This window comes from Zootermopsis nevadensis, unplaced genomic scaffold (assembly GCF_977971745.1).
Source record: "Zootermopsis nevadensis isolate Lab colony 2312 unplaced genomic scaffold, Znev_1.0 Znev_ptg000321l, whole genome shotgun sequence".
Taxonomy (NCBI): Eukaryota; Metazoa; Arthropoda; class Insecta; order Blattodea; family Termopsidae; genus Zootermopsis; species Zootermopsis nevadensis.
In genome coordinates, this window is record NW_028259446.1 from 3,299 (window position 1) to 18,173 (window position 14,875).

At 41.5% G+C, this 14,875-nt stretch overlaps 1 protein-coding gene across 5 annotated transcripts; it reads right to left on the bottom strand.

Moving 5' to 3' along the window:
• Positions 1 to 4,092: 4,092 nt before the first annotated feature.
• Positions 4,093 to 14,786, bottom strand: LOC147870365 (transformation/transcription domain-associated protein-like). Of its 5 annotated transcripts, XR_015533508.1 has the most exons (6): positions 14,320 to 14,786; positions 13,750 to 13,847; positions 12,712 to 12,894; positions 8,985 to 12,365; positions 4,669 to 8,498; positions 4,093 to 4,477 (listed from the first exon to the last, which is right to left on the bottom strand). XR_015533508.1 is itself a non-coding variant. In XM_087342310.1 (4 exons), exons 2-4 carry the CDS (start codon positions 13,760 to 13,762, stop codon positions 12,559 to 12,561), a joined length of 435 nt encoding a protein of 144 aa, XP_087198436.1. In that variant the 5' UTR covers positions 13,763 to 13,847; positions 14,320 to 14,778; the 3' UTR covers positions 8,809 to 12,558. The 5 variants fall into 5 exon arrangements, 3 of the variants coding, with proteins under 3 accessions (XP_087198436.1, XP_087198437.1, XP_087198435.1); XR_015533506.1 differs by lacking the exons at positions 4,093 to 4,477; positions 4,669 to 8,498 and having other exon boundaries at positions 8,809 to 9,047; positions 9,176 to 12,894; positions 14,320 to 14,776; XM_087342310.1 differs by lacking the exons at positions 4,093 to 4,477; positions 4,669 to 8,498 and adding an exon at positions 13,165 to 13,250 and having other exon boundaries at positions 8,809 to 12,894; positions 14,320 to 14,778.
• Between the last annotated feature and the right edge of the window lie 89 nt (positions 14,787 to 14,875).

Sequence of the window (14,875 nt, forward strand, 5' to 3'; positions counted from 1 at the left end):
CTAGGAATAGAGTTCTTCGGGACCATTAACAAGATTAATTACCACCGTTCAATCACGTATTAACGGGTGCCACCTACACTGAATCTGTGTAAGGATGTCTTCTCGGTGACGTGTGAGAATAGAAACAATTGAAACAACAATCCAACATAACATGCAAGAATATGTGCGGTTCGCCACATTGAGACATACGACTTCAGTGAATGGACATTTTCATGCCATGTGTGCTCAGTAAAGACGTTTGTACGAGTTAGTAACACGTGAATTATATACAGACACCGCGTATCTGCAGAAGCTGGACCTCTGTAATTTTAGAACATTTATTCATTATAACGATGACTGGGGGCACTGTAGTAATTACATGTAGTGTAATATAAAATTAAATAAATATTTTAATAAATTATTCTTCGTGTGACAACATATATACTTCCACAATGAAATATTCAATAACATCATATTTAAGTGATAAGTAATTGGTGTACATGCAATTACTGAAAGTATGTGTCCAATAAAATATCCTTTTAAAAAAATTAAATCAGGTATGAAAGTGGAGTCCAGAATATAATATACTTTTTAAAGTGACGGAATCGAATTTTTGAGTGTTTAATAATATACAATTAACCAAAACGAGCTGAAGGTGCCCTCACATGCGCAAGTCATATGACTGCACTGCGCAACAACGTCTGCGCAGCTGCCCCACTAACCTAACCTAACCTAACCCAACACAAACCAACCAAAACGGGGTAATCTGCATCAGTGCAAAATGGTTTCCTGCGCACGAATTTTGGAAAAAGCGAATGGATGCTCAGAAATTATTGAAATTTTGTATGGACGTCATGCCACAGGTAAGTTAATGATATTCATACTCTATTATGTCTTATCGATTTTTAGAAATTCGCACGAAGGCATCAAAGTCGTGAGGTGGAGGATGCGCAAAGTCGGCCACGACGACTTATCAATAACGATATTAAGCGCTCACACAATTCCTATATAACACAATTAGTGCTTAAATGCATGTAAAATGTCATAACACGTCTAAAATTACATAATGTTTCCACAAGAAATATTTCTTCCAAAATTGATGCTGTGTAGATGTTGACGCAAATACGTAGCAGATTCATGCTTAACGATGACCCAATCTAACTCACTATAAATAAGTATCATGTAACGAAAGAATCGGAATAAACATACGTGAATGATAGTACGTCATTTATTAATATAAATCGCCTCACAAAGAAACTGAATATAAATCTCTGGTACATCAATTGCAATGTTTGGTGGGCGCGTAATTCGTGGCGCACGTCAAACTTGTGGTAACATATTGGTGTCCTATGTCAAACTTCTACAAAATATATCGAAAATATTGCCTCACATTTACTCGAGGACACGACGTTCAAACACAATGACGCAGTCTATCGGAAAAATACGGAACCAAAGATAAGACGAGCCATCTGTGACGAACTCAATGGAAAGAAATCAATACTTTCGAATTGCATCGAGGACCAATCAGAAGACAGTCAGTACTGATTCTGTCTTGGAAAAGTCGGCTGGTCCCATTGGAATAGTCGCCATTAAACTACGGTTGGGATTATTCGATTTCTGTCCGTCAGTATCAACCTAACTTTGTGTTCTAGGAATAGAGTTCTTCGGGACCATTAACAAGATTAATTACCACCGTTCAATCAAGTATTAACGGGTGCTACCTACACTGAATCTCAGTGTAAGGATGTGCTGCAAACAGACCTTCTTCAAGTTTTGCTATTATTCTCGAGACATTGTTCAATGGCGCAACAAATATTCGAGCTGAGGAACGACTGGATTTTAGAGCAACACACACCTGAACGCGGTCCTAAATTCGTCAGAATCTGTCGAGAATCGATGAACCAATTTACTGTAACCTGAGTGTCAACCTATCCTAATCTTCGGAACTTATTAAAAACACAGACAGACAGACAGACAGAGAGAGAGATGCTTCAACTGAGTTAACAGTCCTATAATATTTCTTGATGATTTAGACAGGCGTAATACTTCGTTTCTCACTCTGTAAGACAATCCGAACTTGAAAACACTTAGGGAAAGAGATTCAAGAAGATTATTTACAAGCGAGTAGGGGGAAGTAATACTGATAAAGAAAAAGTTATGTAACCGGTACATTAAGCCTTCAACAGAAAATGCTAAATACCAATTAGTTCAATTCTGAAAGTTTACTTCAACGTACGTACCAAGTGCTTTAATTATGATGCCTTTTATATTTATGGATCTTCTATGATTCTCACTATAAACAGCAATCATTTCCTTAAACAGCGTTAACCAGTTGATCTTCGTAATGGTGAAGAGTTGTGTTTTCTCCGCGGTACGGACTGAATTCTTAAATATAATTCAGACGAACTATGATTCTCGGAATAAACAGCGATCATTTCCTTAAACAGCGTTAACCAGTTGTTCTTCGTAATGGTGAAGTGTTGTGTTTTCTTCGCGGTACGGACTGAATTCTTAAATATTATTCAGACGACCTACGGCTTCATGGGGTTAATGATGCTTATTTTTTCATTTCAAAGAGCACACATAAAGTTAATTTATGAACCCTCTTAGGAAGGGAATGAATTATTTCGGAAGATTTAGTAGCGGTGAGACTTAATATTAAACTGTGTTTTTGTATAAAGAGTATCCAGAGATGTGAATCAGACTGCAGTGACTCACGATAGACTCAAATTTCGGTTTCCTTGCAGTTGTAACCCTTCAGTTTCCATAACAGAGGAATTTCATTGATTAGGAAAATACATCAGGTACTCAATTTGACGATATTTTATATTACTATACACAGAATAAACTGAAAGTCCACAAAACTGCAATTTGTATTAGCGAAGAGTAATTATAACTGTTATAAATTACGCCTTCATAGCTTTCTGACTCGAGATACTGTAAACTGGTGCAGCTTTAATTCAATATATATCTCTACTGTGTTGCTACAAGTGGACTTGAATATCAACGCACTTCCTCTTGGTCTACGCTCCTGTATCCCATCACCATCCTTCGGGATACAACGCAGAACGATACTTCGTTCTGATGACTGCCTCAATCAAGCAAAGGATGTTGAAAATGTTTCTCCATATTTTGGGAACCTCTGCTCTATACAGCACTACATTCTAGCAGCTCTGTCTAATTCCATCACCGCGTAAAGAACGCCTACTCAGTCGCGTCCATGGCAGACGGCTAATCCAAATCAATACAGACTCCGTACGCAATACTCGGTCCACCTAACACCAACAGCATTTCCTTACGAAATTTATCCAACAGAAATGAAGTAAGGACGACCAGTCAGTTTTTAAAATTTCTGTGTCTGTACACGAAGAGAAAGGCTTTGACCAGTTAAACGACTGTCAGCTACACGATGACTGCCGTACATGTTTACAACAAGACAGACGCAAGAAACTGGTCTCATACCGCAAGTGTGCGTGTCCATTTGTCTGCATTTTCTCCTTTTCCAATCTTTCCCATCAACAATTCTCAAATGATCTGTAACTTTTCCTTTCTGTTTCAAACTCATAAAAGAACTCGATTCCTTACCGTACGTAGGGGGTTTCAAACATTCTTTGATTTTGGCGATATCGGTACCTTCGCGAAACCCCATCCACGTAGACCAGGCTTTACTCAGTCACTACATTACCGTCGAGACATACTAATTTTTAATTTCCCACAGAACACTATCTACGAAAGTCATTATAATTTTTAATCAACCTCGAAATAATACATCACCGTACTCACCCGAGTCCATCGCTCACTGGTGCCTCATCGTTTCAGACGTCTCGAGCCAGACGACGTCACAGAGCAGCGTCCAGGAGCGAGACGTGGAAAAATCTTCTGGTTCAGAGGTTCACGACGGCGATGAAGAATGATGATATCATAATCACCGTGAATGTGAAGAGGGCTCCGCCAATCACCTCAAAGCAGACATAATGACAAGAATTTATAATTACGTCGCTTCTGTACGTACGCTCTGAAACTCGATCAGTGGGCATTATCTGACAATTTCTCATTGTACTCAGCGGAGTCCTTAGTTCGCTGCTGCTGTAATATAATTTTCGGGTTGTCGTGTTAGCGACCTCACGATGTAAGCGGCCGTCATCCTCACCGCTCCGTGAACCTCAAGTCTTGAACGAGTGTCACGTGGTTGTTACCACTGACCTAGAAGGAGACGGAATGCGTGGGCAGAATCACAGAACAATCAAAACGTAAAATAAAATAATATCTCAGAATACTTAGTTCAGTGTTGCAAAGTCATTTCAGCCATCTTGTCTTGTGCGACCTAGGCCAAGTCACGTTTTATCCTCAACGTACTTTAAGAACTCTCTACTTCAGAGGACGGAATATTTCATGCAACTCACCTTGAATGACTTAAGTAGGCTCTCGTTGTACAGGACGTAGCACCCGAGGACACACAACAGGACACATGTACTCTCGCATGTGCGTTGTCACAGTCCTAGAGAAAAATATATAGACGATCTTATATCACGCCAGACACAAATGCATATAAGTCAGGGTCGTTATCTAGAGCCTCGTACTACCACCACGAAAGCTTCAACAACTCTTTGGCTGTCGAATAAATCGAGAATTAAACCAAACACAAGCTGAGACGTAATATCAAAATGGCCGACTGAAGCCCCAACTTACGTAAAGACTTCGTACATCCGCGCTGTACCGAAGCAGGAGACAGACAACCGGGAAAAACTCAACTTGTTCGGAGAAAACAAGTTTCGCGGAGCATGCTGGGAAAGGCAAAGATGAAAAACTCATCCACCGCGTGTCGGCAGAGATGAATAAGGGGCAGATAAAATTATACGTCCAGTAATAAAACACTCGAAGCGAAAATACTACGAGCAGCGAAAACTCAATGATTTAATCGAATGAAACCAAATCGCGGGACGGAGGGTGAGCCTCAGCCCCTAGACAAGATCTGTTGCCAGGTCGGTTAGTCGAAAGAGTTGGACGACTTGCCTCGCCCACGAGGTCCTGTTTCCTGTAGCGTGCGAGCGCAAAGCCAACGAGTTGGACTCGTCCGACTCGGGCGGTTCGTTGGAACCCGGCGCCCGGGCCATTGTCCGGAGCCGGGTCCGCGCCTCTGCTCGCTCAAGAAACGGCCTGGGCCTCCACCTCCCTTCGTGGGGCGCGGGGTGGTTAGGGCGCGGGGTGGTTAGGGCGCGGGGGTTAGGGCGCGGGGGTTAGAGCGCGGGGGTTAGGTCGCGTTTTGAATTCTGGTTGTGGAACCTATGTGGGATAATATGGGGATTTTTGGTGGGGAATCCTGCAGGATCGTGGGTAATATTATGTGGTGAATCCAGGGGAATATCCTGGGAATCATGGGTTGCGATCGTGGGATATTCTGTTGGAAATGTTTGGTGGCAGATTCTGCTAGATCTGGGTAGGGAATCCTTTTTTGGGGATCCTAGGAAATCTGTGGGGAATACTAGGATGGTCATGGGGAGTCCTGGTAAATCCGAGGAATCCTGGAGGGGGTTATAGGGGATCCTAGAGGTGATTGTCTTCGGGGATCCTGCCGTGATCCTAGAGGGCAGTGTCCAGGGAATCCTGGGGTCCTAAGGGATCCTGTGGTTCCTGGGATATGGTGATGCTGCAGGGATCCTGAGGGGATGGTCCCGGGGGGGCGATCTTGGGTAGGGGTGATCATGAGGGTTGGCCCAAAGAAGGGGATAGCCCTGGGAAGGGGTGCGACTGGGGTAGTGGCCCTGGGGTAAAGGGTGTGGCCCTAGGATGGCTGGCTAGCAGAAATATTGGTGAGAAGATATAACCTTGAGATTTTTTAAGACCAGTATCTACGAAACTATTGGGCCGAATTTGTCGTGGCTTCCTTGACCTATACGTGACCTCATTTTGACATGAGTATGGTCAATCAGGTATTTGCCGTTTGGCATAAATACGTATGACCTTGAGAATTTTAAAGACCTCTATCTGGCAAACTATTGGGGCGATCTTGTCTTGACTTTGTCATGACCTTGACCTAACAGTGACATCAATGTTACAAGAGAATAATCACTCTGATAACTGATGAAGATGTGAGGGCGAAATAATGTACAACAGTGGTCCCCAACGCGGTGCCCGCGTTGATAAGGAAAGAGGTTATACTGAATAATAAATGCCGTTCAACCATGAACATTATAAAATCAAAGCACAGTTCTCTACGTACTAATGCCCATCTTGACGATTGCGAGCAGCAACATCATCCTACTCTCCCAAATTTGTAAAACTGGCCGCTGAAATGCAGTGCCAAACATCACACTAACTTCCCACTTGAGTAATAATAATTGTACTTATAAAATTAAGTATTTTTGATTGCGTGGTTTCTTGTATCAATAAACGTCGTGTTGTTTTGTGTATTATTTGGTGTCCGTATCTTATTTGTCCAGAGAAAGGAAAAAAAAGGTTGGGGACCACTGACGTAAGGCAATACATGGCAAACATTATCATCAGTGCGTTTGGTGTAATCACGCACGTCTGCTGATATCGAAGTTTCAACGTTCCTACGTGCGGATATCCGTATATCCCATGTATACATAAGATCGAGATTAAATACATTTCTTTTGTACATTCATGTATGTCTGATGGTACTCATGTTGATATGGGTTGCCATTATCCACACATTGAAGGCAGATTCATATTTATTTATGACGGACTTTGCCACAGTACGTATGTGTTTGCCGCGTGGTATTCTACGTCCATACAGCATCCAGTTGATGTGATGTGTCCAGATGGGGGGGGAGGAGGTCATAAATGCAGAGGGAGTTAAAGAGAGAAAAGTAATGCCGCACCAGCTTGGCCCAAAAGTTATATTCTGAGCAAAAAATTTCGAAAAGGAATTCCCACATCTAGCATCTTAGCTTGGTAGGTCATGTAATCCTCTACTTACCCCCTCAAACCAGAACTATATTGTAAGATTTGAGGTTTCCACAGCAGATATTGTTTCTGTCATAATTGCGTTTGCGCAAATAGACTGGGAGCTTACGCCTGAATGAGGTACCCATCAACGCTTGTAGGGGGAGGTATTCCCATATGTCATTTCAGATAAATCCATTCAAACAGCACACCCAAGTTACTGCTATTCTTATGGGCACACACTCCAGAAGCATCTATACGTTAATGTGATTAAGTCAAGGTTGTGTACAATGTCTTCCGTGGTTTAATGCGTCACTGGGACATACGATTGTGTGGGTCGTATTAACCCGGTCAGTATCGCACTCCATTGCAGCAAGCTGCCACTACAAACAGTCCTACATATCGGGTGGCCATTATGTCCCATTCCACTTGCATGAATAAACGGAAAATCAGTTAACACTGACACGATATCTAGTTGCTACAGGTTGCAGCGTGAACTTGTAACTTAATCAGTACACGAACTGTAAAGAAGTTCTTGACATAATCTCGCACAGTGCTAGGACAATGGATGTAAAATAAAATGTCGTACCTTTAGTTGCAACGAAGATAAATGTTGCGAGCAGCGCCAACTGGGACAATCATAATTAATAAGAAAGCTGGTCATGTCGTTGACCGATTAACTAACTAGATGGCTTACCGAACCAGAAGGTTCATCACCGAACTAACCAAAGCCCTCCACCGGACCCTGTCCTGGGCCAACAAAATCCAGTCTCCTTCAACTCCTATCTCCCATAGATCCCGCCTGAGATTATCCTCCCATCTACGTCTAGGTCTCCCCAGAGGTCTCTCCCCCTCAGGCTTCCCGGTGCAAACCTCTTGTCCCATCCATGCACGCTACATGCCCAGACCATCTCATTCTTCTCGATTTAATCACCCTGACAATATTGGGGGAGGAGTACATATTTTTAAGCTCGTCATTGTGCAGTTTTCTCCATGCCCCATCATCTTCTCTCCTAGGCCCAAATATCCTCCTAAACACCCGATTCTCAAACACCTGCAATCTGTGTTCCTCCCTCTGAGTGAGAGACCATGTTTCGCACCCATACCACACAACAGGCAAGATTATTGTTTTGTATATTTTAATCTTCAGGTTCTTAGAAATCAGACGGGAAGACAAAATATTTCGAACTGAGATGTAGCGAGCATTTCCGGAATTTAGTCTCCTCCTAACTTCGTCGTGAGCATCATTTTGAATCGTTTTTGTTGTTCCCAAGTATTTGAACTTTGTCACACTTTCAAAGGATTTATGAGCCACCTTAATGTCTGTCGGGTACATCATCGTGTTCACAAAAGCCCACCACCGGGGTCTATCCTGAGTCAGTTGCATCCAGTTCACTCCATTGAGACCCATCTTCGTAAGATTCGTCTTAATGTTATCTTCCCACCTACGCCGAGGTGTTCCCTTCAGGCCTTGTAAACTTTCAACTCGCCCTAAAAACATCGGCTGAGGAGCTCGTCATGCATTTTTCTCTGTTATCCGTCCCACTCCCGTTTTGGGTCCAGACATCTTCCTCGACACTCTGTTCTCAGAGCCCCTCAGTCTATGTTCCTCCCTGAAAGAGAGAGACCACGTTTTGCACCCATAAATTCTTTGCACTCAATAATAGCAAACATTCCCCGGATTTAATCTGCTGATGTAGGGAGATAATGAGAGGGAGATTTGTCGATAATTAGGCTTGTGAAACCGGAATAAAATTTCTTCTCAGTTCCCTAAAACGCTTTAATAATGTCGATGTATCAAGATATGAAAAGCGTTAGAATTATTGTTCAGAATATAAACCCCACTTCTTAGCATCGACATATTTTTATTTAGATTCTGGGATACGAAACACGTTTAATTCCTTTAAAATTGTAAAAAGTTAATTGCCTACTGGAATATTCTTTTATTATCAATGTTGCCGTGAACACACACAAGTCAATCTAATGTTAATTGAAATTGTGTTAAAAAGAAGACAAGTCTAATTCTCGTACACGAGTTCAAAAATGCAGATGAAAACAATAAATGTGATGAACAATAATAATAAATAGGAATCCCTTACCTCAAACTTTGTTCAATTGTATGAGACCACGACGTCCACCAGCAATGATCGATCTAATCAAAACTAAAATGGAAAGAGTGGAGGGCAGTTTGACAGATTTCTTAATAATTCTTTTATTAGATAAGAACTTGCGATATTCTATATTAGTAAGAATTGCCACAAACAACATATTCCTTCCACCTAACATTTACCTTGTTACAGCTGAACCTAAACGATAACAAGCCGCTGCATCCAGTCTGTACAGAAAGTCATTATTTCACGGTCACCAACTCTGAAATGACAAATGTTCGTGTAAAAGACAGATCAATGGAAATGTCACCTTATATTTTAAACTGCGGCGTAGCTCAGACTTTTGTGTGGAAGGAAACAATCTTGGATGAAGATAAGTGCAAAATTCCTCTGACAGCATAGCCGAGTTTCCAGAAAATTTCAAAGTGCAATGGCCGTGACATTCCACATGAAACCAGATTCATTCAGAATGGAGTTGCCTCTTTCCACATCCTACGTCATTAGGAACCCTGCTTATTCCAAACTGCATTACAACACTGATATTTAAACACCGCAACCTATCTGCTGTCACACCACAGCGACCAGAATGGCATATCCAGATCACATCAGGTGTTCCGAGTAAAGGTGACGATTCTGAAGAAAAAGTAACACACACATCGCGAAGACAAGTTTACTGCAATTACTGTCATCATCATTATTGCCATCTTCTTCCAAACATCTGATCTGCCATATGCAACTTCCGTGCTCATTCTTTCCCTTTCTGACTGCCTCACTAGAATCGTAACAAACTGGTAATATTACCAACTACAAAACATCAGTGCCTTCCTGGACAAACACGTAGTAGCTAGTTTTAACACTTTTCTTAGTATTCAAATTGAGCCGAGTTGTTTTCTAACGATTACGAGGACGAACAAGACCTCAAAACAATGTAGAAATACACGAATTCTGTCGGCCAATGTACAAACGTTCTAGGCTACGCTTCAGGAAGTTGTCAAATGTCACTTTCATAAATTACAAAGGGACCCTTTTCCCCCGCCCAGTAACGTATCCAACGCAACGAATTATGGTCGTATCACGTAGGAAGATGGTGGGGACAAACGAAGTCAAATCAGACGACAAAACGATAAAGTAAAGCAAACGCGAAAAGCCGTTCAATATGACCTTCGTGACTGTGTGTTCGTAAATAATTTGTTTCGGCTACGGTAAAAAAATGATCATTTCCTTGTTAACCAAAGCAACGCGCCATTCATTACGCTAAACTACGTTCAATTTTTCTGCTACCCTTTTTAAAACAATCCGCAAACCTACGCCCACATCTTGGGGCAGATTTTTATTCAAAGTCTTGGTTACTCGTATGGTCACATTTCCAGCAATTACAGAAGCAGCAGTTTGCCAGAAGACAACTGCCTGCCTTCTCTCTCTCGCTCCACACCCAATTCACATAACATGATGGAAGGATGACTGTAAGTGCCAAAGAAACTGGCAGGGTGCTGGGGCCACCAACCCGGTCGCAAATACTTAGACATTCTGTAATGTGGACGTGGGGATTCCCCACTAAGTAAAGGAGAGCCACCAAAAATTTCTTACTTTGAGGAAACATCTCTCCATGACACACCAGCAGCAGCAATCTCAATGTAACAAGTAGAAACACAACAAAATAAAGAAAGCAATTCTACAAAACAATATTTTGTATCTGACATTACGTCAATAAACAGTTTTACGAGATGAGTTTTAGTGCACGCTGATTACTGAATTGACAGCATGTCTACACGAGAATTTCTGATTGTGGTCACAATGTTTATTAATATCCCGGGACCCCTTCAACATCGTGATCGTATGTTGATTGACTACCCAATAACAAGATCAATAAAACGTGCAACAAACAAAGCTACGTTCTACCTCCAAGAATCATACGCAAAGGAATCTTCACTCACAGACAGCTCAAACACTCTAATATTTTAACAAAAATCCTGCAAAAGAGCTGTACCACTTAAAGTCCTCTCCCTTCCATTTCAGCGCGGATTCTTACAGTAGTAGTTCTAGAAATGAAAGGAGGGGAGACACGGGTTTCGTATTGTATGCATTTCCTTCCTGATTTCTGCCCTCTAAAAAAATAACTGAGGGTTTTAGTGGGTGCGATATGGGAGCCCAAGATGAGAGGAAGGAGGGGTTATGTAAAAATATATTTATGAGGGAGCAGCTAAGGTGGTCAACGAACACCAAACAGACATCATATATCATTTCATTTCCAGGTCAACAATCTTTAACCAAGCTAAATGGTCAATAACTTCGGCCTGTCTCTCTCTCACACACACAAAAACACAATCTCTACATTCTTCCTATAAACAATCTGACTGACAACACTAACAAATTAGTCTTTCGTAAGCCAAGAACTCTTCACAACCATTTTACAGACATAAAATAACAATCCTGACAACACCAGCACTGGTACATTGTGACCCACATAAGTGGCACTGCCTTTCTATACTTGGTTCCAACCAACCAAACCACTCCTCAATCCTAATGCAAATCCCCTTACCCCACACGCAACCCCGGAATATACCAGAAGTAATACTGAGCCTCATCACATGTCCATGAGACTGACACCTGACAACTCTCAACTTATGGTTAAGTCTCAAATAAATGGAACCTCTGACAGTCATCTCCATTTTTGCAAGCAAATCCAAATTCATAACGAACACCACACCACAAACTTACAAGTTTTGTAACCGATCCCCTTGCTCAACACAGCAAACTCTCAAAATTAACCAAAAGCACAGAAAATATCCCGGCAGCTCCGCTCACTGTGCACAAAACTAAATTACTTACACTGGCAAATGCTCACTTATTAATTAGTAAACAGACCACATTAAAGGCTCCTCAGCACTGCACACATCTCACATGTAACAAAACCTTATCACAAATAGTCACCACCCTCGTCTAAAAAGGATAAATAAACCTCACATTCTGATATCCTATGAACAATATCATGAATGCCTCTAGCGTACCACAGATACTGCAATAATGCCAATCCCTCACCACATTTACGTCTTTCAACATATCAACTCTCACACTTACAATCACAACATCTAAAGTACCTAATAAAATTGGACAGACTCATCTCTCTCACACAACAACCACATCAAATACATTCTAATGCTCATGTACTCACACAACGAATGCCTGGTTCAGACCGATATCAGTCTCTTGCGGATACGAGGTTCCTTCTTTGTCCCAGCAGGTTTAATCTTCTGACATCAAGTCGGTCTGCCAACTGTTGCCGCACGTACTTCAACGCTTCTCTGGCTGGCAGTACGCGGATCACGTGGTGCTCAGTAAAATCTGAAGGATCATTCTGTTTCTCGTAATCTGCTACTCCCAGAAAGAGAAAATACATTCACATTCAAGAAATCAAGACATCACACTCTTCTAAGAACACACAGTTTTACTTCACCAAGCAGTTAACACTCCCACCTTAGCCAATGAACAAGGACCTTCCATTTTCAGAAGACAAATTCTGTCAAGTTCATTACAAACCCATTCACAAGTTAACTTTAAATACGGGTCACAACCAGCGACCTGACAAATTCTTAACTCCCTCGCTCACAGATTCATACTGGAGCCTTTCTTTCCTCCTCCCCAGCAAATTTAAAACATTCGCCAAGTGGGCCATTATTCCACACGTCATAATACTGCAACTACAAACTCTACAACTCACACACGTCACGTCAGACCCACGCAACTTCCCTTGCCACTGATTCAGTGGATATTTAACGAACAGTTCGCTTGCCGTCTGTTTGGAGCCGAGGTGTCCCGGCTTACACGGCTCCCTCTCCTCGTGCCCCATTATGACAGCAAGGGAGTCTATAAACACCAGTCGGTCCATGCCCTTCAGGTTCGCCTGTTTTGATGTCATAAAGAAAGGACGTAAATGAAAGATTAAGAAATGGCAAGCCACTACAACACAGCCAACATCTGTAGCACTTCTACTACTAAGGTGAATTCAACCGACAAGGGGCAAGAGGTAGCCGTATCAATTAGATTTATTTTCCATATCACCATCAGTAATGCCACTTTATAATGCCTTCTGGAAGCAAAGGTGGAAACTTCACCAACAGTAATATAAATTGTTTCAATGTTGAACAATCTAAATTTATAAAACTGAACTCACCAGCTGCCTGTGATATCGCCACCATTGTGCAGTGACACACAAGGAACACCGTCGTAACTCTTTCATGGCTGCAGCAACAAACACTCCTACCAACTTACACAACAGGCCTTACTGGCTGTTCCAGATATGAAGCAGACGCTTTCAACAAGTTCACGTACTAAATGTGGTTTTAAGAGAGATTTCAGGTTCTCACAGTGGTCTTTGGGTTCTAACACCACTTGGACTTACAGAAAACAAACACCGATTATGGTTTTTAAACATTTAATGGTTCGCTATATCAGCTGAAGTTATCGTTGTGACTAAGCGCAATGCCATGAGGCAGTGGGAGCATGGAGGTAAACTCCATGCATTCTCAATTATAGAACTATGTGGAGGTCAGCCTCAAAATGTGGTTCCTTAAACTGGCAAAGAAAAATCACGTTCTTCATTGTTTCTTTGTAGTCTCAATAGAAGAAATAGACAAGTTCTTTATTTCATTAAAAACATTTACTACTTTTCAGGACAAAAGGTCTTCTTCCTTCAATAATGGCATTGTAATTCAGAAAAGAATTTTATTAAACAATTTACTCAAATGGATGAACTTACCTGTGACTGCCATCTGGTGAGTGGCTCTGGCTTGCTTGTCCTGCAATCTGAACGGAATCCCATGGACTGCGGAGATCTCCACATGTGGATCATCAAAACTGCAACAGCGAATCACAATGAGTACAGATAATTACACTCACATCCTAATGTTCAATGGTCACAGCAGTGGCCAATGCAGTAGCTGCTTCCTAAATCAGCAACTGATGTAAGAGGCACAGAGCAAATGGGAAATCTGGGTTTATGATATGACAAAGAAATACATTACTTGTAGAAGCCTCCTGGTACTGGCATGATACTAAACACAAACTAATTGTGATACAGCCTCTAACGGGCTCACTGTACCAGTAAATAATGAGTTCTGGGTGCTCAGAGAAAAATCTATATCAGTGCCTCATAGACTGCCTTGGGACTCGCTTACAATTCTGCGAAGAAAAGCCAGTGATTAACAATCTGTTATGTCATGTTAGTACCATCAGGCTGGAAAAACATCTTTTATTTTGTACACTATTTTAATATCAAGAATGAGGTTAGTTTGACAATATTCTTCTGCCTCCAACTGCTCTTATATACCTTGGACAGGAGAAAAGCTGCTGCACTCTATTCTCATCATCATTAAAATTCAGGGATGCCACCAAGAAACAGCAAATTATTTCCCAGCACTGACGACGGTAGAACGGATCCGTCGTGCTTGACTTCTGAGCACTAGATGCTGTCTCCACGACCTGGAAAACACAAGCAACAGTTTCAAGTTATAACGACTAAGGAAAGTGAAATGTTTTAGTTACAGTAACTTCCATGCGGCATTGTTATAATACTTTCACGTACTGCACTTACTGTAATACTCTAAACACCTTTTCTCCACATCAGGGCGCATGTCATATTTATTTCCAGAAACTTTGGGTTTCATGGACACCTAGACTTTTATTTTGCAAGTGGAAACAAGTTTGACAAATCTCAACAACACTGAAATAAAAATTAACTACAAGCATATAATTTTTGTATAGTCTATGCTAACCCTAATAAACGTCAAAAAGGAACGTACTATACGCGTACCAAGTTATTTAATAATTTTCCACCAACAATTTAAACTCTAAATGATTTAAAGGTGTTCAAGCGTGCATTGAGA